The sequence below is a fragment of the Coturnix japonica genome, chromosome 4 (genome assembly GCF_054131305.1).
Source record: "Coturnix japonica strain WE chromosome 4, WE-NBRP24, whole genome shotgun sequence".
Lineage (NCBI taxonomy): Eukaryota > Metazoa > Chordata > Aves > Galliformes > Phasianidae > Coturnix > Coturnix japonica.
The window spans coordinates 83603280-83630513 of NC_140666.1; the positions used below are offsets into that span (position 1 = coordinate 83603280).

The 27234-nt window shown below is 36.2% G+C and overlaps 1 protein-coding gene across 7 annotated transcripts in view; it reads left to right on the plus strand.

Annotated features, from left to right (window-relative positions):
• The window catches only part of POLN (DNA polymerase nu), a 76554-nt gene extending 49707 nt beyond the window's left edge, over nucleotides 1–26847 (plus strand). For 3 of the 7 annotated variants that reach the window (XM_015862891.3, XM_085545819.1, XM_085545821.1), the window contains 7 exons: nucleotides 809–891; nucleotides 3163–3294; nucleotides 4879–4989; nucleotides 9391–9469; nucleotides 17651–17718; nucleotides 23556–23617; nucleotides 25911–26847. In XM_015862891.3, coding sequence (XP_015718377.2) covers nucleotides 809–891; nucleotides 3163–3294; nucleotides 4879–4989; nucleotides 9391–9469; nucleotides 17651–17718; nucleotides 23556–23617; nucleotides 25911–25979 — 604 coding nt within the window. In that variant the 3' untranslated portion in view covers nucleotides 25980–26847. Of the gene's footprint in view, nucleotides 1–808; nucleotides 892–3162; nucleotides 3295–4878; nucleotides 4990–9390; nucleotides 9470–17650; nucleotides 17719–23555; nucleotides 23620–25910 lie in introns of those variants that run through there. The other 4 variants (XM_085545818.1, XM_085545820.1, XR_014945540.1 and 1 more) reach the window with 3 other exon arrangements.
• Nucleotides 26848–27234: the final 387 nt, after the last annotated feature.

Genomic DNA, 27234 nt, shown 5'->3' on the forward strand with positions numbered 1-27234 from the left:
AGTTAGAGGTTTTCTCCAATAAGCTTCCATTAAAACCTTATAACCAATATGCTTCAGTGCTATAAATGGTCAGCAATGTCAGTGTTCTTCCTGAAGCTACGTTTAGATAAGAGAAAGCATAGATAGCACATAATTGGTGATTGCAGAGTCCTAGCTTTTAATTTACAAATTACTAAATCCATTAGCCCTTTTCTAGGAGAGTCTACATCATTGGTGTGTGAATGGGAAGCAGGAAGGATAATGCTTGTTGCAAGTGAACTAGCTGCTGTCTCTGCTCCTGCTGCTGTTTTATGACCTATCTCCATTTCAGCTCTGTAAAACATGTAAGAGATTTGGTGCGTGCTTTTATCAGCAATTATCCTTGATAAAGGGTCAGATATTTTTACTAATGAAGAATTTATATAACATTTGTTTAATTAAGCTTGAGGTCAGAGTTTTGCTTGGTGTCTGTGTATACTTCGTGTCTTGAAAAAATGCTGATGCTGGGAAGGTTTAACTTTTCTCATGGGTCAGTACTGGTCTTCATCCTAAGGAATTAATAGTATAGCAGAAAAAAATTTCCTAATCAAGGATTTGATTAAAAAAATCAAACGAAATAAAAAAAATATGAAGATTAAAGAGCTACATTTTCTGAGGTCTGTCACCACCAAAATTTGTAAACAGGTTGTGTGTTCATTGTGCCTAAGATAAAAGCTCCTAAGTTCTTCTGTTCATGTCTTGTTAATACGTAGTTAAATACGTTTTCTTTGAGGATAAAAATGTAAATTGATTTTAAGTGAAAATATATTATTTTTGTTTGTTTGCTTAGGAAGGGCATCCCAAGTGAACAAGTGAAACAAACTGATAGAGAACAAGCAAAGCGTATCGTTTACTCAGTTGTTTATGGAGCAGGTAGGTTATTATGAAATCAATTGCTGCAGTATGTCCATAACATAAATGTAACTTATGCAAATATACCAAATGCCTGAAGATGAGTGAGATTTTGCCATACTTGATTTTCATCAAGTATTGTTAAATAATTAAAATCAGCAAATCAATATACCTGCATTGACATATGTAAAAATTACTCAGATGTCAATTTTATTTGCCGTTGATGTAAGTGATGCATTTGTCTTCATCTAAAATAGGTCTAATTTTTAGGAAATTTCATTTTCTGTTGGTATTTATACAGAGATGTGAGAATAGCTCTAATTAAATTAGAAGAATTCAGATATTGTCCCAAAACACATTCTTAGAATCACAGAATATTAAGGCTGGAAAGGACCTCTGGAGGAGATTGCTGGTATTGTGCTTACTGGAGTCAGTGGAAATCTTTCATCTGGTGATCTTTTGGTTATGCCTTTTTAGCTGTATGTTACTCTTTGGTTTGTACTTTCGGTATCTTTCCTATAATCTTGGAAGACAGAAAACACTACAATACAGAAAGGTTTTACTATGTCTAGGAGTTAGTTCCGTAATTAATCTACTAACTATTGAGAGAGATGGCAGAATTTCAGACTTTTTGACTAATGTGGAGCAATTATATCCATCTGTTTATGCCTCAGTCCTTCTGTAAAGCTACAGAGAAGACAATATAAACTTCTGTGAAAGAAAGAATTAATTCTCTTCAATAGTAATAGTCCAGTGTTCAAGTCTTGACTTATATGGAACACGGAGGCACGTCGAAGTGTTTAAATGAAAACTAGAGAAGCTGATTAGAAGTGTTATTTTCAGTTTTGAAATAGGATATTATAGAATGTAAAATGCCAGAATGCACAGACTATTGCTAACAGTTCCCCTGGCACAGATAACTCAAGGGGAGTGCTCAAGCCCACTCCTGGGAGTTGCTTGGCATGGCCTGCTCTCCCACACAGTGAAACATTATCTTACATGGCTGTAGATTCTTCTCTTTTTGCTTTCCAGGAACTGCATTTGCTAGAACTTCTTAGACTACCTTGTTGTTATTGTGGCTTAATTTTCCTTCTCTTGTATGTAATACTTTGTTCCGTATAGCAGTAGTTCTTTAGAAGGGTAGCATGGACAAATATAGATGTTGCAGTTCTCTAAGGAAGCCTCAGCACTCTCCTAGTTATTAAAAACCCATACTTTTGTAGATAGATTTGTCATTTTCTGACTAAGAAATCAAAAATAAGTTGTTTGGATGTAAAATAGTAACAGCTCAGCTAGGAGTCATCTGAGATGTGATTTTCTTGTTCTAGCACCTTGTCTGGACTGGTGTTCCTGTAGCTCAGTGCGGATCCCAGCATGACAGAACAAAATGCTACATAATTCTGTATTCAGAAGTCTGAAATGCATATCAGACTGACAGGGATGGCATTTAGGTGGCTGAAATTCTCTCTTAAAAAACGTTGGGTAATTTTTCTTGACAGTATTACCATGACAGTAACTATTCTATGCTTTTAATGCCTTGAGACTTTGCCTCTCAGCTTATGCTGTTTGCAGACACAGTGTTGGTTTTGTGTTGCTGTGCAGACAAATATATCCATCTTTCAAACCTCATATGACTAAAGTTGATGCGTGTGTTATTTTTAATGAAACTATTTATTTTATAAATGTATTTAAACTGAAGTTCTTAGATAATATTTTTGCACTCAGAAAAACTGTCTTTGGTATAATAATATATGTTTGTAATATATATAATTGTATATATTGTGCATCTATCTTTTATCCAAAATGTATTACACCTTTGCATCTCTGCTGAAACACTTTTCTGTTTTGCATTTCTTTGCTAGCCCTTTCATCTTATAGATTTCTGTAGACATTGAGGAGTCCAAGAATGTTTGAAATCTGTGGGATTCACACTCCTAACTGTATTTTTAAAACCAGGCCACATGGTCTGATTACTTCTGCTGTTAGTTTTTTTTATGACTTCTTCACCATACCCAAAGCTTTTGGATAAACTGAACTAGCCATATCTCCATTTCTTTATTACATAATTCGCAGGTTCTATATCTCCTCCTTAGAGTCTGCAGATTTCAACTTCAATTAATCATTCCAGCTCAAGGATAACATTTGCATCATTGAAATATGACTGTGCTGTATCAGATCCATCCCATTTCATAGAGATGAGCATATTTACCAGCATCACTAGTTTTGAATGTAACAGCGTTATTGTCTGTAATGGGTTTCTGATCTGTTTTGTATTTTTTCTGTGTGTACCAGGTAAAGAACGTCTTGCTGAAAGCTTAGGAATTACTCCTCTTGAAGCTAGTCACTTTATAGAGAGTTTTATGCAAAAATACAAGAAAGTACATGAATTTACAAAGAAAACCATTGGACAATGCCAAAATAAAGGTAATCCAAATCAGAAAGCTTTTTTTTTTAATTTTTTTTTTTAATTGATTATTGTGTCACAATGATGAAGACAGAGATTCTGCTTAACCTAAATTTGTGTAGTTTACAGGACAAGAGATTATAAATTATATCATCTCTTGGTGAGTCAGTTGGTTTTTGTTCTCTTATATTCCTACGATGAATTGGTTAAGCTTCTCTGCCTTTCCTCAGAAAGATGCTAGCAGAGTAATATTTCTGTTCTCAGGCTGAACTCTACTTAATGTCAAGCTACATCACTTCAACATATAATGTGCTCCAACACAAACCCAGGGAATATTTCACTTAATAAATATGTTACATCACTGCTGAGCCATGACAGTTCAGCCATTCAGCCAAAGAACTAGTTCACAGAAACATTTCTTAAATACGTATTTCTTCTTTGCGCTAGTCGGAGTTTCTGTTCTTGATGTTCGGGTGGTATCTGTGATGACAGATGTGTGCAGAGTGCTTCCTGAAGCCAGCAGCTGCAAATTCTTCTAGCATCAAATTTGTTGTCAGTTCTACATATTCATTTACATTTAGGGAATCCTAGGAGCACAGCAATTAGAGAAGAGAAATGTAGCTGCTTGAAATATTTTATTTTAAAATTTTACTAGAACTGTCAAGATGGATTACTTTGTAAGCCATACGGTATTGTATAGTATGCTCTGAGTACTGTCAAAATAAATAGTAATGTGTTTAGAGAGGTTATATTGCTCTTGAGATGAAATTATGGTGTGCAGTCTGACCTTCAGTGGTATCCAGTGATGGCCTGTGGGTAGTCAGGGTGATCAGAAGTGTTATAGAAACCATTTTTGTACTTTGAAGAAAAGGACATGGCTTAGTTTGGGGAGATAAGCTGCAGCAAGAATTTACAAGTGTTTTCTGGACAAGATGATCATAGGATCTCTCTTTCTCTCTCTGTTCCTCACACTTGTCCTCCAAAAAAACCAGTGATGCTGGCAAAGTACGTCATTAGCCTAAAAATAAATGTTTAATTATTTTAATCTATTTCTTTTAAACTATTTACTCAAATAGAGTTAAGAAAGTTTGGTTGTGGAAGGGACATGAAACTTGCATTAAGAAAATGGGGATAAAAGAATTCCCCAAAAATTATTTGATAATTTTGGCAATGATTAATTAATGATTTAATTGCTGTACAAATTGATTTTTTTGCTATTCCCAAGTAAACCATTCACTGCATGGAAAGCTCTAATTATGGCTGCTAATAGATAGCTAATTCTGCTAGGTATTTATAGTTTCATCTCCCACAGAGAGTTTGCTATTATACCAGCATATTGGCAGATAATCCTAATGAAAATACAGCTTTAATGAGCATAAGTTATTGTTGTATAACTTGTATCAGTTGTCTGAGTAAAATAATTCTGAGGCAAACAATACAATAAGCTATGAGTACTTTAAGAGGGCAAAATAGTAAATTATCTCAAGGATTGCATAATTACAAGAAATCTGCATTATGCTCAAATTTTAATTTATTTTATTTTATTTTTGAAGTTTAACTTTTATTTACTCTAGAAATACTGATTTCTACTTAAATCCTGCAAGGTTATGTGGTTTCCATTATGGGACGCAAAAGACTACTTGCTAATATCAATTCACAGGATTACAAACTACGCACTCAAGCAGAGAGGCAGGCTGTCAATTTTGTTGTTCAAGGTAAAAATTCACCTATGTACCTACCTACTTACCTGCCTACCTATCTTAACTCCAACAGACGACATCTCTTTTGCTCAAAAAAAAAAGAGTATTTTCTTAGTCTATTAAATTACGCTACTAAGGCATGAGTTTTATTATAAATGCAGAAGTTTAAAATATTTATTCTAGGTTCCTCTAGCTTTAGTTTAAGAAATATGCAGTATTACAAGAATATTATTGTATTTTGTTTTGAAACCCAACTCTTTGTAAGGAACATTTGAAAAGAAAGCTCTGAAGGGTGAAAATAAGGGCATTTCTTCAGAGGAAAACATTGGAAAATTGCCATGTAAACTGGAAATGTAAAAATCAGCACAAAAATACTGAAATATTAGTAATAGATGTATTAACATATTTCTGTGTAAGTTGCTTGGACCTAAGTCTTCTATAGAATTAACCACATAAGGAACAAATAGTAACTGATCTGGCAGTCCAAAGCTGTCATCCCTCCTACCAAACCTTGGAAGCATAATTTCTTTATTTGGAAGATACAGACAGGGCTTTCATTAAGTTATATTGGACATGTACAATTTACAGGCAAGTAAAAACTGCTTTCTAAATATGGTGATGGAGTGCTTTTTATAGAGTCATTTGAATTTTCTTTTTGAAAGGATCGTTCATTTTTTCTTTTTTCTTTTTTTTTTCCTCTCCAAATGTTATTCATGTCAATGTTTAATTTTAAAAATGACTTAAGTAATTATGTCATGTTTGACATTCCTTATAATTAGTAACTGTATTTAGGACTTATCTCTCCAAGAACATGTACAGATCTAGAATTCTAATATATACCCTCCTGCTTGAGTAACAGTTGTGCTCAAGCGATAGCTGTCTTGCTGTTTGAGGCTTTCAAATGCAGAATTTTTGCAGGGGGTCATTAGAGTTAGGATAATATGGTCAGATTGTGGTTGGACTCAATGATCTTTAAGGTCTTTTCCAACTCTAAGAATCTGTAATTCTATGATTTTGAAATCTCCTAATAAGATCTGCAGCAAAGCTTGCATGTTTGTATGTCTGGGAATACCTACACAAGCTTCTTTAGAGCCTTGTGTTCATTTCACCTCAGTTTCATCCAGCTGAACAACAGCCCTCTCCAGCTGAAGACACAATGCTCGAGCTTATACAGTGGGTCCTGCTGAGTGTATAGGGTAACATTAATATAGCTACGTTGCCCTTTGAGCACCACTTGCTTGTGCCCATCTGTCCAAATTGCTTGGAGCTGAGGCACGGCTGAATCATAAAATAGAATCGTAGAATCATTACATTTGGAAAAGACCACTGAGGTCTTCTAGTCCAGCTGCTGGCCCTTGATCAGCATGCCTACAACCCCAACACAGGACTACTTGTGAAATTATTCTACATTAATAAGACTGATACATTTAATTGTCAGTTCAAATAATAATGGAGGACATATCTGAAAAAGAAAGTTGTAACTCTTATTCAAAACATGTAATATTGGAAGGTTGGGTGAAACAAGGATTAAAAACTTTAGCATACTCAGTATTTCTAGGTTGTTATTAGAAAATTTGCTCTAGACTCAAAGTATCTCAGCTCTGAGAAAATATTTAAATGCTATAAAATCTTTCTATACTGTACTAAAGCATTTTTATTTAGAGCACTAGAGTTAATGTACTAAACTGCAAATACTGTGTTTTATGTTTATACATCTGCGATTCCCATCTACAAGAGGGCTCGTAAGGAGGATCCAGGGAACTACAGGCCTGTCAATCTGAGCTCGGTGCCAGGGAAGGTTATGGAACAGATCATCTTGAGTGAGATCACACAACATGTGCAGGACAACCAGTGGATCAGGCCAAGACAGCATGATTTCATGAAAGGCAGATCCTGCTTGACAAACTAGATCTTCTGCAATGATCAAGTGACCCACCTGGTGGATGAGGGAAAGGCTGTTGGTGTAGTCTACCTAGACTTCATCAAAGCCTTTGGCACTGTCTCATGGTATTCTCCTAGGGAAGCTTGCGGTCTGTGGCTTGGGCAGATGCCCTCTTTTCTAGGTAAAGAACTGTCTGGAGAGCCAGGCCCAGAGAGTGGTGCTGAACAGAGTTAAAACCAGCTGGGTACTGATCACATGTAGTGCTCCCCAGAGGTCAGTATTGGGGCCTGTCAAGTTTAATATCTTTATTGATGACCTGGCCAAGGGGACTGAGTGCACCCTCAGTAAGTTAGCAGATTGCATCAAGTTGGGAGGAAGTGTCATTCTTCCTGGGAGTAGGAAGACTCTACAAAGAGATCGGGACAGACTGGCTGAGGCCAATGGGATGGAGTTCAACAAGACCAAGTGTCGGGTCCTGCATTTTGGCTGCAACAACCACAGGCAACACTACAGACTTGGGACAGAGTGGCTGGAAGACTGTGTGGAAAAAAAAGACCTGGGGCTGTTGGTTTATACTCAGCTAAACATGGGCCAGCAGTGTGCCCAGGTGGCCAAGAAGGCCAATGGCATCCTGGCTTGTATCAAAAGTAGTGTTGCCAGCAGGAGCAGGGCAGCAATTGCCCCCCTGTACTCAGCTCTGGTGAGGGCATACCTTAATGTGTTCAGTTTGGGGCCCCTCACAGTACAAGGAAGACATCAAAGACCTGGAGGCATGTCCAGAAAAGGGCAGTGAAACTGTGAGGGTCTGGAGCACAAGTCTTACAAGGAGCAGCTGAGAGAACTGGGATTGTTTCGTCTGGAGAAGAGGAGGCTCAGGGGAGACCCTTGTCACTTACTACAACTCCCAGAAAGGAGGTTGTGGTGAGGTGGGGGTCAGCCTCTTCTCCTGTGTAACTAGTGATAGGACCAGAGGGAGAGGCCTTAGGTTGCTCCAAGGGAGGTTCGGGTTGGATATTAGAAAAAAAAATTTCTCCAAAGGAGTGGTGAGGCACTGAATAGGTTGCCCAGGGAGGCAGTTGAGTCACCGTCCCTGGAAGCATTCAAGAGATGTTTAGATGTGCTACTAATATGTGTGGTTTAGAAGGCAAATCTTAGTGGTAGGTGAATGGTTGGACTAGATGATCATAGAGGTCTTTTCCAACCGTAATGATTCTATGATTCTGTGACAGTAGTCTGATAATATAGGCAGTTTGCATTTTGAAAATGGTAGCAGAAGCAGGTATTAGATGATTTCTTCTGTTGCACTGCAATATTAAGAGGAATGTGCAGAGTTCCAGCTTTAACTTGCTACAACTGTACTTTACACATACGTATTGTGAGGAAGAAAATAGTTATATAAATTTATTCTCATGATCTGACTGACTACTTAACTCTTGGTGAAATATTTTTTCTTAGTTTCTATATCAGTGTGTCCTGTGTTGTATTTAATCAGTGTAAGGCAACATTTGAACAGAAAAACAAGAGTATTTGGGACTAAATTTTCCATTAGGTGTAGACATCTCAAAAACCAGCTGAGAATCTGCACTTCATATAGTTAATGAATAAAAGGGAGTCTCGGCATGAGATTCAGAGGGAGGCAGTTTGTTACAGAAAACCAGAAAGAGGTATTAAGTCTTTTCCCTGTTGGGTTATTGAGACATAATAATCTCCTCAATCTCTTAGATATTCTTTTCCCTCCCAGGAGAGTACCCTTGCTATTTGCCTAACTGGATAATCTTTATCTCTTGATGTTGGACTATTTGAAAGAAAGAATTCAAGATTCACTGATTTAGAGGGTTCAAAAATGAAAATGGGTATGGTTTGGTACTTTTAAGATATCTGTTGGAGCAAGAATTATGGCTCCTGGTCCTTAGTTAAAGGATTATTTCTGTACTTTTTCTGATAAATCTCTCTATAAAAATGCACTAAATCCTGTTGTGTGGTTCAGAACAGGCTGTTTCACCAGACTGCAAGGCCGGAGAATCTCTCTGTCTCTTTATCACTAGAAATGCCTTATCCATTACACAACATGACACTCTTTCTGCAACACTGCTCTATAACATAGTGTAACTGCCCTATAATGTAATGAATATGCATCACATACCCACTGAGTTAAGAAAAATCATGAATTAAATTACCAAGTGAATTAAATTACCAAGTGAAAATATACTAATTTATAGGTAAATTTTAATTCCAGTTTGAATTTAGATCATTTCAGATAGATAGTATGGTTAGGTTGAAGTTGGACTCACTGATCTTTAAGGTCTTCTCCAACCTGAGCATTTCATTGATTCTATATAATTTCTGTTTTCTATTTCTAATTAACATGTAGTCGTTTGTAATTTATTAATCTGTTTCACATATTACATCAATGGAATCTGCTACTTTTGCAAATTCTTATAATTCACAATCTTCAGATGTTTTTCATTCCTATGCCATAAAACAGCTTTCCTTTTACATGCTTTAAACTGAAAGCAGTTCACTTTCTTTCATAGGATCTGCAGCTGATCTTTGCAAATTGGCTATGGTTGAGATTTTTACCTCTGTTGTCGTTTCTCCGACTTTAACAGCCAGGTTAGTAATGAATACTGCAAAAGTGTTTAATTTTAAAACAAAAATAGTTGAATGGGTCTCCAGCATTTTAAGCAGCTGTAGAAATATTGCGTATGCTTCTGTATCTTTTAACAAGAGAAGACTTGTGGGATGCTTTTTTACGTCCAGAAGTTGTGCTTAAACTTTTGGATCTGTAAAGCTATCCCAAGGCAATGCAGTGCCCAGGGCCTGTTTAAGCTCAGTCAGATCTAGTTCAGTGGTAGTTCCATGTCTTTGAAATCAAGCCCACTTGATCATATCCTTCCTGTATTTTGAGTATATTGTACAATGGCAATTGAACATCGAATGGGCTGGGAAAAAACAGGAATCAGGAAATCAGTGCTCAAACAAAATAAATGAACAGTTTTTAATCCTTGTACAGATGGCTTTCTTTTGCTAAAAACAAAACAAAAAACACAAAGGAAAGAAATAAGTGGCCGAATACTACAAATCTGAAATGGGAGATTGTTCTTTGGTGGACAGGCATCCAGGTAATGTTGTATGAAGAGGCCAGAATCAAATGGCTAAGGACGTAATGGACATGGGGAAGTACTGCAGTTTTACAAGTTTTCCCTGTGATGTGAAATCATAGGAGAAGTGCTAGACCAGGAGAACTGCTGCCTATGCTTCTCATTCCTACCATACATACCGCAGCTGGGAAGACTGCAAGGTCAATTAAAAGAGACAGACTGCTTTAAACTGGAATTTTGAACTCCTGCCAGCCATTAACAACTGAATGGCTTTGCTAAAGGAGAGCCTTTTAATATTTGCAAATGGCTTCTTGCTGTAATATTTATTAGATACTTAGAAGCCAGGCTTGTCAGAAAACCACAGTCAAAGCCTTTGTAAATTCTGTGAACACTCACCTGGTTAAAAGGTGGCCCAGGCATTTGAAAGCATCACTATGGTCTTGTCAACAGATTAGTGTACTGGAACCTGATATTTTGTGTTTCCACTCAGTCACTTGTCTGCCAAGTGACATTCAGCTATTATTTATTCAGTGGGCTGTTTCTTAATTTGCTTTTCAGTAAAGTCAGGATAATGATCCTAACGTTCTTTGTAATGCTCTTTGAAAAATATTGTTGAAGGGAAGTGGTGCTGTTATTGTAACAATAGGAATGCACAGGAGCTCTTACAAAATGAGAAATATAATCAGCCTCCTATTATCAACACATCGAATCGTACTGGAAAAAAATACACTACTATCTTTTCTTTTGTCTCTACCCCCTTGCAAGGTTTTTTCCCCCTCCATTAGAATTTCTAATTTTAGAATCAAGTTTTCACTTTGAACAACATATCAAAGAGAAATATCATTTACATACGCTTTAGAAGAAATTATGGCCCCCTTATTTACACTGCGATACAGTATATCCTATAAGGCATAGCCAAGAAGTGGCTAATACCCGACATTTTATCTTCCCTATCTTGGAGATTAAAAAAAAATAGAATAAAACTGCATTTTAGACAAGGTCTTACAGTGTTTGATGTTAATTTGCAGTTAGGTTTATGTTCTTAATCATCAACAGAACTGCATTCACATATGTTGTAATTGTGTGAGAGCAAATTCAGATCCAGGAGTACATAGCTTCATTTCCTATGACTTGTAATCATGGCATTTTTCAGTCACTCTTTGTCCACATAACGTGGTGTTGGGAGGTCAGTGAAAGGTAACCAATTCCATTTTCACAAAGCTGAATCAGCGAGGTCCTCATGAAGGAGCAGTACGTTCCTCTGTGGCTGATCAGTGGCAGTCTCATTTTTCACTTTGCATTGGACATCTTTTAATTCAAATGCCAGGTCAGCAACTCATGCTGTTGTCAATAAAAAAATCAATCCGTTACCCGGGAATAATTGTACAGAAATGAATAAAAGAAGTACTGCATTCAATATGTAATCTGTATGGTAAAAGCTGATACTACTATCGGTTAGCTACTGCCATTGGTGTTAATGTGTTCATTCTGTGTGGCACAGATGAATAATCAAAATAATTTCTTCAAAATTCTCCCATATTATCTACATCTTTGTTGGGATGCTGTTCTGCTGCTCGTGGCCAAGTTGCTTACTGAAAATATTCTACTGACATCAATTATTCAAGTGCTGGCTTTTACCTGCCTGATGCAATTCACAGAACCTCCACAGAATGTCTCCTGCAGGCAGATGATAACAAAGAAACTTCTGAAGTCAGATCGAGGCGTATATTAGCAGCTGAAAGAAAGATCTGTGGAATTTATGAGAGTAGAAAAATACGTGTTGAACTTGGATTGACAATTGTAGTTATTTAAAATGTCATTACAGTGACGTATGCCTGGGAATGTGGTATGGAGGAAGGATGTTGGAGGAAGGAACTGCAGGAAGAATGGGTTGCCTGTACCAATTTTGGTAGAAATTGTCACTGTATAAGCTGAAAATTGACTGATGCTACCCAAAGTCTGTGTGGCACTGTATGAACTGCTCGGAAAGCTTTTAGTCATTAAAGATGGTAACATCCTAACAACATGCAAAGTAAATTTAACACTTCCAAAGAACTATTGAGTAATATTGCTTGAATCCGGCAATTGTGCTTTCTTATCAGTTTATCATTCCTATAGCACTAAATCTGGTGCCTCAAACACACAGCTTTACTTCTCAGTGTGTCCAGAGTTTGGCTAAAGCAGCAAGTCCAGTGACAGGCCAGATACAAATGAATGATGTGAAAAGTAGGAGCCACACAAATAATAGGAAAAGACACAAACCTATTTTCTTGAACCCACCTGCTCTTCTTTAGGAGCGGATGTTGGAGCCTTTCTAAGCCTTCCTTAATAAGAACAAAAACACTTTAATCAACGCAATGATTTTTTTTGAGTCGATGAACTAAAAATGCAGCTTGCTTCCATGCATATCACTGAAATAGTAAGAGAGAACCATTACTGTCCCAGGAACAAGCACTGTGTTATGTGACCTGGAATTTTTTCTGATACAAATCATGTGGTAAAACTCAAATAGCTCATTTCCTAGAATTGATTTTAATTTAGTTACAGAGAAGAAATAAGAACCATATTATGAGGTGTACAGGGATTCCAGCACTAGTACTTTATTAACCGGTTATTGTTTCTCAGATTCATACAAAAGGACATAGGAATAAAAGGATCTCTTGACTATATCATAGTTTCAGTATTCATCCTATGAGCTACTTGATGCTGCTGCTGTGTAGGATGGTTTTCTTAACTCTGAGTATAAAGTTGTTGTCCCTGCATGTAGTTTTTAAGGAATTTAAGAACTGATTTTACTCATGTTTCTTCTGTAGGAGTTATCCAAGACTTTCAACTAAATTCCTTCTTGTCTTTTTCTCTGCCTCATTATTACCTGTATATGGTCTGCTCTGAATATTAATTCTTGTAGGAGTATGATCCTTAACCTAGTACTGGAGAAACAGAATCACAGGGAAAAGATAGGAGATTATAGTTGTGCTTGAGGAGAATGAGACTTTTGTTTCTCAGACATATGCTTTTGTTTCAGTAGCTGAAGGAAACATCCTAGATCACATGGCTGATGTAGAAATTATTGGGAAATTATAGCTGCTGTCCCCATCCAGTATGTAGTTCTTTGCTTCCCAAATGGACTAATAACTGCAATTATAGTTGTGCTGTGACCTAGCAAAAACGTTGCTTTCCTCGGTGTTTCACAGCAGTATTTATGCACAAGATGGTGAGCTGTTACCTGAACACTTTATGCAGAGTGAGCCAGAAAAAGTCAAAATGATTTATTCTTTATAGTAAAAGCTAAATGTATTTCATATGCTTAAATATCATGGGCAAAAAGGACATTCAAGATGTAGCAGGCACTTAAATGTACCTTTTTTGTGGGTCATTCAATGCAAATATATACTTCTAGTTGATAAAAACCTTTTGTAGGTCACCTTTTAGACTGGTATGTTTTAAAACACTTGGGAACACGTGAGAATTCTGTTCTCTTAATTAACCATCTGTTCAGCTTCCTGCTCTTCTTGATGTAACTGCTGAGAAATTTCACAAGTTAGCTGAATTTTTATAGTTAAAATGTTAGAATGTCAACATGTCTTGGTCTTCAGTAGGAAGAAGAAAGAGAAACATAAAGTTACTTCAAGTAACAGCTATGCAGGCGTGATACATTTTGAGCTATATCTTCTATATTACTGCAGTAGAAATCCTCATAGATGCAGTTTCGTGAGAAACTTGAAAAGTCTACAAAATGTTACAAAATTATTTGAACTTGTTTCTTATTTACATGACAATTAAATAGGAATTCTTTCCAGTTAAGCCCATGTGCATTTGTGGAGAAACTGTGCAGCTATTAAATGGTGAGTAGTATTTGTAGTATATGAAAAAATAAATAAATATTTAGAGCAGAGAACACAGGGATTGTAAGAAGAGTTGAATCCAGCATTCATCTGATCCATTATCACCGAGTGTGGCCAGTAGCAGATGCTTCAGAAGGAAGGTGCGAGCTTTGTTACTAGGAACAGCCTATCTGCAAATTCTCATCTTTCTGTGGTTGTGGGGATATTTGCAGTCTGAATTAAAAGATTTAAAAGTGTTCGCCCAAAGTCATTGGATTTCATCAATTCTAAGTGTTCTTGAAAACATGGAAATGTTTACTACATAAGCAGTCTTCTTATTGTTTCTTTATAGCCTTCTCATCATTTTTTTCTAACTACTTCACATTTCTTGTGCTCTTTTTAATTACTTTGTAGTTAAACAAGACTTTTAACCATGTCCTAATGACAATTTTATAGCCTTCCATTATGCAGTTAAGAACTTAAAATTCAAAAGGAAAAAAGTGGAATTTTGTGAGTTGAATGATTATTTTATTTATTAAAAAGGACAGGATGACAGACAGAAGTGGTAATCTATGGAAAATAGAATCTGGTACTGTTGTTTCAGAAGATGGTATGAAGTTCAGTGTTCAGGGAAGTAGTGTTTTGTAAGAGAACTCTGAGGCTAGGAAAGGGCTGATTCTTTAAGTATTTCTAAAGGTATGTTGTGCTGCTAAGTGATCGTTAATGCCATTTCTGAAGTAGGGTGTTTTTACTTCAAACATTTAACTTTTTGCCTTTTTATTCTACCTATGTAAAATCTTAATTATTAATTTATTAATTTATGGAAATGTATAAAAATTTTTGCTGAGACAAAAAGCTAAGATAAATTCAAATTCTCTTTTTTGTCCCTTCTCCAAGGGGAATTCTTCGGTTTTAGGAAATCTGCTCTTCAGTTACAATGGGGGGGGGGATCCCCTATTTCCCTATTTACATTCCAATAGAGATGTAACCTGACTGTGTTGGGTTTTAAGTGGCCTGGAAGCGGCTTGTGATGGGTCAAGATTGCCTGCTTCCAGGTTATGGAGTAAATTAACCTACCATTAATCTGTAGGAATTTGTTGGTTCATTATTTTTTTGTATTATCTATCTTCATTTAGACCAGTCTGGAAGGCTGGACAATATTATGTTTTGAATTTGTTGTTGACAGCAGAATTATCCTCATAATACAAAAATGTATAACAGAATTGTACAGAGGGCTATTCTCCATGTCTGATTTTAGGTAAAGCATGGTAGCCCTGCGGAGTCTTAAGAACTGGCATTTTCCAGATGTCAGAACAAGTGAGAGCCTACCTTAGTCCTTTGACCATAGAATGAGCTTTAATTTATTTACTTTAAGCATATACTGACCTGAAACAGAGCATCTAGTTCTTAGAAAATAGCTGTATCTTCTACAGGATATTCCTAAGGTAGCATTTGCAGCATGTCACAGCACAGAAGTCTTGTTTGTTTCCTTTAATGGCGAAGAAATACCATTGCTCACAGGTGATATATGAGCTGTTCTGCTGAACAGTACAGTTCAGTAGCATCCTCATTTCTAGACAACAGATTTTGGGTAGTCCTGGATAAACGTGCCTCTTTAGAGATCCGGATATGGAATATATTGCCTTAAAGTAACTAACAAAATCTTCATCTGTTCTTATATTAGAAAAAAACCTGGCATGGTGTTTTAAAAAGTTAAACAATAAGGAGGCCTCATCAGTAGAAGGTCATGGAAAAAATCTCTTGATAGTTCAGTTTGTTTTGTCATACATCAGATCAATTATATGATTATCATATAGTAATGATAATGAGGTGGATCCTCTAAAGATCCAGGTTTAGTGTTATCCAGTTTACTTCATGTTTTAGCAAGTGATAATGGGAGAGCTTACTATTTCAATATTACTTAAAAGTGGTGATTGGTTTCTTAAGCTATTGAACAGGAGTGTAGGTTTTTCCAACAGTTTTTACTTAAGGTGCAGGAAAGATCTCTGTATGCATTAAAATGGCCAAAGCTGTGAATTTTGAATGGAAAAGTTACTATGATTTTTCATTTATCCATGCAGAAGTCAAATAGGATAATGTCACTGCTTTAAGAAACCCCAAATCAGTTTCAGCTCTAGCATGGAGATGAGGTGATCTATTGATCCAGTGTTGCATGTTTTTCAAAACCTGCTTCTTCCTCCATTTCTAAAATCTGACAAATCCATGATAAAATATTTAATCTCTACTGTAAATTCTTCAAAGAAAGGACAGTTCCTTACTAAATACTTGGAAAATTGGCTCTAATTCTGAAGACATCATTCACTGCTCTGCTACAAATAATAACCAATCCCATTTTTATTTCACCAGCTTCATCAATGCATTTATTTTCCCGTATTCCATTGATTCAGAGTGTATTTAGAGGTTTTAACATTCACAGTTCTGTCTGATTTATACCTTTTTACATGTCACTCTAATGACTAAGAAGAATCTCTTGCTTTAATTAATTTACTTACACTGGAAATTATAGCTTTTCATGTAAATTCTGTTCTCTTGCTATGGATGATCCTGGTCTTCTCATCTGTTTCTTATTGTATCCTGTGTCCCAGTTTCCTATTAGAAATATGTTAATCTGTTTCACTCTGCTTTTGACTGTGGTGTAAGTGACTAATAATTGAAGACCTATTATTAGAGCTCACCACACTGTTACTCAATGTCACATTGTAATTTAAGGCAGTGTGAAACTATCTTAGGATATTTTCCTGAAAGCTGTGGAAGTTATAAGTTATAACCATATCAATGGTTCAGCCATTTCTAAAGAGTGAATAACTGCTAGGTATTAAAAAGTCTGTAGCAAGCATTTAATTTAAATGTTATATATGAAATGCAAGGAAATTCAAAAATAGATGTTACAGCTTCAAGACTTAGACTGCCAGCTACAAGTATTAAAGAAGAAATGGAATAAACCTAGTAGGAATGCAGTTTAATCCGATGTGCAATATTTATCCCTTCTAGGTGAGAACTGCACTCAAAGATTGCATATGCTAGACTATATCTGTTCTTCCTCAGATGTGATCCAGTCAAACACCTTTATTTTTTCCACTGTGATCTTATTTTTGCACGCAGACCAATAATTTAGGATGCTTATCTCTGTAAGCGCTGAACAATTAAGGCACAGTCCATATGCAGGAGGCCTATTGAAATACATCCATGGTGCATGTTGTTGCATGAGTTTTAAGATGCTGCTACTTTCAGCTGCACATTCTGTTCTTAAGGAGACAACTGTCCTAATGACAGAGGCAACAAACAGGTTGAGTATCTGTGCCTACATTTTTGTTCTTCAACCCACAGAATGAGGAGCCTTAATTTGCTTTCAATTAAAAAGGGTATTTCCTGAGAAAGACTCCAGTCACCAGCCAGTCCTAGACTAGGAGTTACTATTGCATGCCCATGAGCCAAGTTCTTGCTATTGACCTAATTTGGATTACTACAACAGCATATTTTCAGCCACATTTATTTCATCTCAGCTTGAGGAAAACAGGCTATATTAACAAAGCAAAACCTGTCTCTCTAATTTCTTGCAGTTTTCTGCAATTTATAACAGTTTTAAGTAGTACCTTGTCACATCATCAAATCCCTGACAGGCATTTACAAGTTAGCAAGCAGTTTTGATTTCAGACCATAGCCTTTATGCTTACAGAGTAGGTCAAACAACAATCCTTTTAACTCCATTAATGAAGTCTTTCATTTTCTTAGGATATTTATTTTCCCTTTAGTGTGTGCAGGGTTTACATGAAGATTACTTGATATGAATGGAAAGCATTGTTAGAAATTTTGTGCATGTTTTATCTGAAGTCTCTGAATTTTTTCAGGTTAATTGCTCAGATTCATGACGAGTTGTTGTTTGAAGTAGAAGATTCCCAAATCCAGGAATTTTCAGGTAAATACAATCTCTTTCTTTCTCCCTGCCCATTTCCCAATAACCTGTCATTTATTTATTTATTTATTAATAGCATAGGTTACTATAGCTCACTTAAAAGGATCATCTAGTCCACATGCCCATATGATAAAGAAGTAATGTAACAGGACGTACACTGATTCTCATGATTAAGAAAATAAATGCTATGCAGATTTTTCTGAATGTTTTCCCTCACTGGTTCTTATGTCAATAAAATGCAATATACTCTTTATCTAGAGTTTGTTAAATTTGTACTTAGTTTCCTTACCATGATTTGCTCCGTACAAGAATCCCACAAAGAATAAGTCTTTAAGGGCTGTAGAAGGAAATAAACTGTCTTAAGAAAGTTAAGAAAGTAACTTCCTAAATACACATGGTTGGGGGTCAGTTACATAAAGAAGTGTGTAATTCTTCATATAGGAATGCAAGGTACTGTAATTTTAAGTTAATTTACTGGTTTGTTTGGTTTTGTTTGTTTGTTTGTTTGTATTAAGAGAACTTTTTATGATGGAACTTTCAAGATTGATTGTTAGCAAAAGTTCCTGCCTACGCTTTTATCTTCTCATCCAGCTTACTTACAGATGTTATTTCCTAAGCTAGAGTTTGTCCCCACATCTGGTAAAAATTTAGCTAGCAAATGACAGCAAAGATAAGGCTGTCAGGTCTTTTCTCCAGTAAGTACTGGAGACACTACAGCCAGTGCTTTATGTTAACTCTCAGACTTAGGACTAGTCTGAAGCTGAATAATGACTTTGACTAAAACAAGTACTGTAAGATCACAAATATTTAAGACTAACTGGTTCAAGAAATATATTGTGTTATAACCAAATAGGCGGACAAAGGGTGTGTCTGAATTAAGGTTTAACTTCCAGTCAGGAGTAGGAGTATGAAGCAGATCTCCCTTTTGTCCCCAGTCCATGACGTGAACAGTTTTGGTTTATTTGCAGTCTGAGAGCAGTTGACCAGGATTCCTATTAGATGAAACTAAATAGGAAGACTCTTTTTTCCCAAACTTTTCCAATTAGTTCAGGAGTTGTTAACTGAGGTAACAAATTGGGTATGCAAGTTTTAAAGAGAAGGAGTGCCAAAAGGATATGGGCTTCTAAATCACTTCAGTGCTTTGAAAGCCCAGATATGAATTTCATCCCATTACCCCAAGTTCTTTATCTCTCCTCCTTGTCTTCTTATTTTTATTTACGGATATTCTTTAGCTGTTGGCTTCATCTTTCCTTATCTAAAGAGTATTTTTGTCCATTCAGAAACCTTAAATTATAGAATCTGCTGACTTGCAGAACCCAGCCTGAGCCTTAATGACCCAGAGAGAAATCTCAGTTGTACAATCACTAAGCTCAGTAAAGCTAAAGAGCAGAGTGTGGTGGCTTTAACTGAGTACAACTCAGTGCTGTATTATTCTCCTGCATTCACTGTGATCCAAGAAAACACTGGCCTAGTATTCAGAATATTTACATTCTGATTCCAGTCATGATTTTGATCTACTTTTTAAGGAAAGCAACAGCAAACATATGTCTCGGTTTTCTTATTTGCAGAATGGATATGAAATCTTATGATACTTCTAAGATCCATAAATTAAGATCATAAAGGCAAATCATATTATTTCAGTTAAATGGTAATGCAGAACATAAGCATTTACAGCAGCATTTCCCATATGGAAGTGTCTTTTGTACTGCTTTACAACAAGAATGTGTCTATTTGCTTCTGAGACTCTCCTGAGTAGGAGCTGAGAGTTGCCATATTTTTTTATTTGCAAAAACAATAGCTTAATTTATATATATATATATATATTAAAAAAAAAACATCTGTCAGCAGAAAATTGTGTTTCTTTGAATTTCTGCGAAGTTTCCTTTTATTCTGCTACCAAATTAATGGTAAGAGTGTTGAGGCAGCTGCGTAAAAATGTGTGCACCTTCAAAAGGTGATTCAAGTAACAGAACAGAAGAATGAACTCGTCATTGCCGGGTAGTGGCATTTTGTTTTCTCTGAGCTGCTGCCTCTAACTGGAGAACACGGATACTTAAAACAGAGATGCCTCCAGATAGTCTTTAATTTGTAAAAATCCTTATTCCTCAGATCATGTGTCTGATCAGCTTTGGCTTGTTGCTGAAGTCATAATTTCATAGGTGAATGAGCTTGAAAAATGTCTTCAGTTTGATGGGACAATCAAGCTTTTGTTCCACACCAATGCCTTTTCTTTGCTCCTATTCACAACTCTTTGAATAAGTACATTTATTCCAACCAGTATCAAGAAAATCTAATATGGGTTACAATTTCAGCTCATCTGTGATGCCTTTACTTTGCTGTCATCAATTCTGGGGAACTAAAGATGAAATATGTGTTTTTTTTTAACGTGGCATGCAAAACATTCCAGAATGAGCATAATCAACAAATCTCATAATTGCTGACTGTGAATTTTGAGAGGGAAGTTGCAAAGGCTGGGAGAACAGCACTTAACAGATGCCACTGCAGTAGATGGTTGACTGCAAAGGAACATTTCAAAATTAATTATTAATGTGCCCTAGATATACCAGAGGTGCACGACAGAACATAAATAACCATTCTCCCAAAAGCTTCCAGTCTAAATTTTAGAAAAGAAACAAACAAACAGACAAAAAAAACCCAAACCACCACCACCAACCACAACAAAATGATAGAGACATAGAGACAGATCTATTTAAACATTGTGTTGTTATTCTCTAACATATATGAGATAAAGAATATAAGCTTGCCTATGCCTGGACTGTTTATTTTGAGCACTTAGAGAGGAGTTTTTCAGATCAGAGAGAGGGAGAATCAGACATTATATACATAGAACGAAAGGGGACCTCTCATGCAATTATATACCACCATGCCATATGGTCTCTTTTATAAATGATCATCTCCATATGAAAAATTACTCCCACTGGGAGACTCTTCTAGATTTTGGAAAGGGAAAATTCTGGAACATTTAATTTCCAGCCTAAATGTGTTCAGCCAGTTTACCTACTTATTTTCCTGCAAAATCTGTCAATTAATTTAAATGCTTCCTTCTTCACAGACTACTGAACAGGAATGGTAATCCACTTGCTTTTTCTTGATGTTTGTTATCATTTTGTGTGTATACATGTATATATGCATATATATATAATTTAAAGCCTGTTATAAAGTAAATGTTGGCAAATCTTTTGGAAACTTCCAAAGATGTGATTTCAAAAGGCTGAAATGCAGGCAAAACCTCCTCGGATTATTCAAAGTGAATGGTTTTACCATGCCACCCTCTAAACTCTGGGAAGAACCAGAGAAGTCAGTTTGACCTGGGAAATAAAATAGGGAGTCAAACTGACACAGAATAAAAGCAAAGAAGAAAATGGAGTGAACCCATGGAGAGGTTTTTAATGGGCTGTCGAGGAGTATGAGGAACCATTAGGTTCACTCATGTTGATGTGGCCACTTCTGTGCTTCTTAAAATTAAAAGCAGTTAAGGATACAGCAGAATTCTGATCATGCCACATGCCTTAAAGCAAAAACTGTGTGAACCAACAGAGAAAGATGTTGCAGTCATCACTGTCACTGTGAAACCCCTTTTGGGGATAACAGTTGTATGGGAGAGAATTTGTCAGATTTAGAGGAGAAACAGATCTAATTCAGTGCACGTGCAGACGGCACCTTTTATCATCCTGCTCACATTTCTCAACCCATGAATCAGTGCTGCTGACTCATGCTCCCTCTTTTGTTGTCCATTGGAACTCTTTTTGTCTAAAAGACCTATTTCTCCCATTGTCTTCATGGTCTTGCTCTTTATTTATCTAACCACACTAAGTGCTGAGCGTGCCCTTTACTTTTTCATAAGTACTTTGGTGGAATATTACAGGGCTGAGTGATGCTGTACAAATGTGGAATCCAGAGGTTATGCTCTTACTAAGGCTTTATGCAGTTGTACCTATGAAAAATTATCTATCCGTGGACTGCTTGGCAATTGGTTTAGCCTTCTAAAGGCCACCTGGTCAGTGTCCCGACGTCTGCTGCATTGCTGATCTCCCAGAACTGGCAGCTTGTTTAAATTCAGACTGGGCTTCTCAAGACGGACCAACACTCCATTATTAATAGGCATCTTGACTTGGAATGAATTTGAAGAAGGTAATTGTTCAGATCTACACTGTCCTATGCTCTCACAATTAGTGTTTAGCATGTTTGTTTCTGCACTCCAAACACAATGATGTCCTGCATGGAACCACGGACTACCTCAAGTCCAGCATGAAGCAAATGTGAGTGCTGCTCCAGAAGTAATACCTCCTATTTTATGAAGGTGGCCCACAATGTCAGAGGCAGATGTCAGTGGTATGACAGTAGAAGCTGAACCTTCCTTCTTCTTCATCACTGATGAAAATGCATAGCTACTGGTGGTGCCTTAATTGAAAAGCAGTGTTTGTAACTGAGAATTTGCTCTATGAAACAGTCTTATTGTTCTCTTTCTTTATTATTTCTATGGAAACAAATAGGAGGTATTACTTTCAGAGCAACCTATGTACATAGCTATCATCATATGTCAACATAGGTCTTATTTTTCTCATCTGTGGAACTTCAGCCACTGATCTTATGAGTAACTGCATAATTTAGACTTCATGGAAAATCTTATGACAGCTCATTAACACGCAAGTCTGAGTGAGCCAGCACAGTCTAAGCACCCCACTTGTGTTCAGTCAGAAGCTAGCTATTTTCTTCATTATTATCAAGTTAGCCTCAGTGTCACAGATGTGACATAAAACACTGCGTACTATTCTTCGGTGCTGGCATCATTAGAAAAGGCTTTAGCAGCAGCCAGAGAGACAACAACCATATGCTGCTTCTTAGAGTTCTTGTTCCTTCTTTGCACCTAACTTCAGCTGCAAAAGAGCCATGATGTGCATAGAGGAATAACTTCAAAGAATGCTTCTCAGTAATCATGTTGTTTTCAGCCTAGTTGTTATCACCACATTCTGCATAATCTGTTATTTCTCAGTTCTGTGAGGCACACGATGACATGTAATCAGCTGTCCTGTCAAAGGAGTGGTGGTTGCTCAATGACTTCCTCTGTGGGGCTGTCCAGTGTTCCTTTTTCACTTTCAATAGACAAAGTTACCTCCTTTTTAAAGCCATTTATCCATTGAATTTTTATTGGAACCGTATTTTGTTGCAGTAGAAGTCAAACAAAACAGTAATTGGAATGACCAAGGTTGACAAATCTGGTCCCAAATGACTGATTTGAAATAATTACAGAAGCATTTTTCACATTAGTGGTGAGCACAGTGTTGTGACATGATGAGTTGTTAAGTTACGTAAATCATGCTGAAGTTGAGTTGTTTCAACTCTTTAGAGCTCAACTATCCCACAGGGAAGGTTTTTTCTACTTTAAAGAAAGAAGTATTTTAGATAGTTCAGAATTCCAGCACTGCTTTTCCGAGCTTTTTGTTTTAGATAAAAAAATTTGTGCCTGCACAAGAAAATTAAAATATGTGAATTGTTACCAAATAATTTAACAGCACACAATCTGAAAGCTGAGAAATACAGTAGCCAGGTATGCTGCCTCTGGGAAAGGTAACAGTGCTTTACTTTGTGTTTATAACATATGTAGGCTAAATAGTTCTCCAACTATTATCTGAAACTCAATTTAAAATAAGAAAATGAATTTTTCCACAAGAAATAAGGTGTAGCTGTAAAAAAATCTTGAACATTTAAATGTTTTTTTCTTTCTTTCTATATTTTTATTATTATTATTATTAATATTAATATTATAATTCTATCCTGGAAAATAAAGCTGTAGATTTTCAACTGTTTTGTCCTTACAGCACTGGTGAAAAGAACAATGGAATCCCTTCAGCAAACAGCAGCCTTGGAGGTGCCACTGAAGGTAGGAACAATTCCAAGTTTCCACTGCTGTCTCAAGGATGTGTAGTTTTGTATGTTGTTGTCACCATATTCAGAATCTAGAGACAACTACTCTGACTTTCACTTCAGCAGTTGTGTGCTCATATTTGCAGGTAATAATAGCTTTTTAGAATTATCATTAAAATTCTGAAGGAAAAATAATGGAAAGAAACACAACCTCTATTTTGGAAATGACTGTAGTACGCTCTTTATCTTAGCTATACAGTACAGTAATTTCAAAATCCAGTTCATTTATAGCCGTGGAATTTCTGATGGGTGTGGTAGGAGGAGAAATAATGCCTTAATAAGCATTCTAAAATGTGTCAGGCATTCATTAGGACATTGCAAAAGATCTTTCTCCAGGAATTTTCACTTGGAAAACTGATCTTTTCGACATTTCTAAGGGGGTGCCTAACATTCAGAATCACTCTTCCAGCGTGAAGTGTGGGACATTGTCTACTTGAACAGCATCTGTAACAGCTGAGTGGATAAGCAGCTACTGTATACATTTCCATTGTGTCTCATTGTAATTCTTATATCATGTAACTATATTTTTCTCTCTCTACAAGGTTGGTGCCCTTTGCTGCTAGCTCACTGCTCAGCTTTTGTTGCTTGATAAGGGATTTCAGTCTTTGGAATCCCTAAACTGACTAAGAGAGTAATTGTTCAAGGGTTTCCTTTTACCTGAGAAACTGAGTGTTTGGTGTTGCCTGATAACTCGTTCTCCAAGAATCACTGTATGAGATCTGGGGACAGAAACAAATTTGTTCTGTTTATTTCAGAAATATTTACAACATGCAGACTTGTATTAACAGGAACAATTAAAAAAGAAAATTACTAGATAAACTCTAGCTTATATTCCTTCATCCAGGCCTTCTATTTCAGCATTTGTGAAGCTGGCCTTCCCTTGAGATATTACAGTTACATATTTCTGGGTCCCAGTGGAGATTCATTAAAATAAGTATGGCATTACTAATAGAATATAAGGTGAATAGCAACACTGCAGTCCTTCCTTGTTACTTTTGGGATTCCCTTTTTCAAGGATGTCAGAAACAACATCATTCATATTTTGCCTGTGGAAGTCATTGGTATGAAATAAAATATGAACAATATGATAGGTTTGTAATAAAGAAATGTTTGTACACAATGAGGACATTCACAGTTAAACAGCCTAAATGCCATCCTAATGTTACATATTGCAGACAAACCAGTGTCAGAAGTTCATCAAACTACAGCACGTACCATGTCCCCTTTCTTATACTAGAAGTGTCGTACCACACACTGACAAATGCACCTAGGTGCATTAGCAAATGGATTCTATGAGAACAGTGATTCTCTTTTAAAGGACAACTGGATTTTAATAGTTAAAAAAGAAACAGTCTTGGACAACAGATAGTTGTCTGGGTTTTGAAAGATTTGGACGTTTTTATAAGCAGTAGAGGTATCTGGAGATGCAGGTCTTTTTACCTTGTTTTGGTCTCCTTTTCCCAAGTGAGTTACCGTAGGAGTCATGATATATTTGTACTCTTATTGCACATGAGGCTACACACATCATGAAGATACTTCATCTTCCTCTGAAACATCCAAAATGGATCAATGGCAGAAACCACATACAAAAACTATAAAGTGTAAACAGTTTGATCTCAGTGAAGAATTTGAGACTGATGTTTTTAAAAAAAGTCTGTATTTTTGTTCGTGTTATCTTTCTGTGCAGTAAATACATATTTTAGGATCAGAGATGTTGAAGATGAAAAGATTTTTGCCAAATGCTCCTACTTTCCTTCAGCACACCTGCTTTGTGTGCTGTATGTTATGTGCTCTATTAATATGAATGTTGTATTTCAACATGGAAGAAAGGTGTCATTAAAGTAGAGCACACATGTCATCATAATAGGGAGAGATTTCTTCTTCTTCTTTGAGCTAAAGGATTCTTTACCTTTGAAGTAGCTTCTTTTCCAAATGTAGTCCTTGCTAATGAGGCAGCTTTCATGTCAAAATATCTACTGTACTACACAGTAACTGCAAAACAAACTGAAAAACAGCCAAGGCAACAACAAACAGACCCAGGTGTGTAAAAGTGGATGATTTTAAAACAAAACAAACAAACAAACAGCAAAATCAAGGTTGTAATTGCAATTAAGTATTAAGATGCAAATAGCATTTCATGTAGATAGGTGTGTAATCTAGAGCATTATCAATATCTAAAAGGAAAAGCAAAACCAGTAATCTTGCTATAAGTGATGTGTTTGTTTAATTTTTGTTGTTGTTGTTGACAGGTTCCCTTGAAAGTGCTTCTTACCACTGGGAAATCATGGGGGTGTATGACAGAATTGCAGGAGATGTAAAGCAGTCATCGGGGATGTTATTCAGTACCCGTACACCTCATTGGCCTGTGCTGATTCCTCACTGAATCACTAGGCAACAGCGCTGCTGGATCTTTCATAAGCACCTAATACTCTGCATGTGAATTTTTTTACTTCATTTTGTCTGTAGCCCTAGGCAACAGCAGTGAGATAAAACTGGATTTTACCAGTTCATTGTGTTTCCTTTAGCCAAGGTAACCAGCAGGGAGCTGCTTTTGTTCAGAGCTAAATTGCTACATGCAAGAAATGAAGCAAGACAATATTAACCCTTTGGGAACAGGACAGATATATTTGAGTTAAATGGATGTTTAGATTTTAATATTAAATATTTTTGTGAAGTGCTTTTGTAAAAATACATAAAATCTGAAATTAGAAAGATGCTATTTGGACTGTACCAGCGGCTGCTTAACTGTTGCATTCAGCTTGTTCTACAGTTTGTGAGTAGATGGCAGCTGCTAACATGCTGAATGTCTTTTTCCAGAGACTTAGAAAAGAGTTCCTTAGAAGAGTTTTCACTTTACTTTGTATTTAAGATTTTAGAGTACAACAAGTAAATGAAAACAGCATAAAATGTATTAAAAATAGCCAGATTGCTGTCAGTGCTATTAATTTCAAACTCATATTGTACACTGTAGCTTTAGCAAACATTAGAGGAGGTATTTTAGTTTTGCCTGATCTATTATTTTTATTATTGATATAATGCTAAATACAGCTTAGATTAATGTTGAGATTCAGACTTACACTTTAAATGATTCAGGCTTCCTCAGTGTTTGGATTTGTTATTGATACTTTGTTGTTCTGTAGAGTTTATGCTTGAAGTTTGTTTTATAAATCGTTACTGGTTGCCAAATTCTGTCTCTGTGATTGTGGAAGGTGAAACTATCCTCAACATCTACTGTTCATTTGGAAGTTGAAGTCAAACAAAAAAAAATTTTTAGGAGACGTTCAATATCTTTCAGCATCAGACCTCAAATGATCAAAGTAATATAATTTAAATTTTAAATGTGTAGAGCTACAGGGATCTTGCAACAGTTTTAATTTGTATCCTTGGACAATTTTGCATTATCCTTAAAGGTATTAACTATTAACTATTGCATATGAATTGTACATAGCCTGTCAGATGAAGTGAATTAGTTATTTCTAAAAATTCATATTGCTATAAAATTAGCAGTGGTCATGTAAGTAAAGTCAGAACATTTTACATATTAATCGTGGGTCTCTTTGGGTGGAAGGCAAA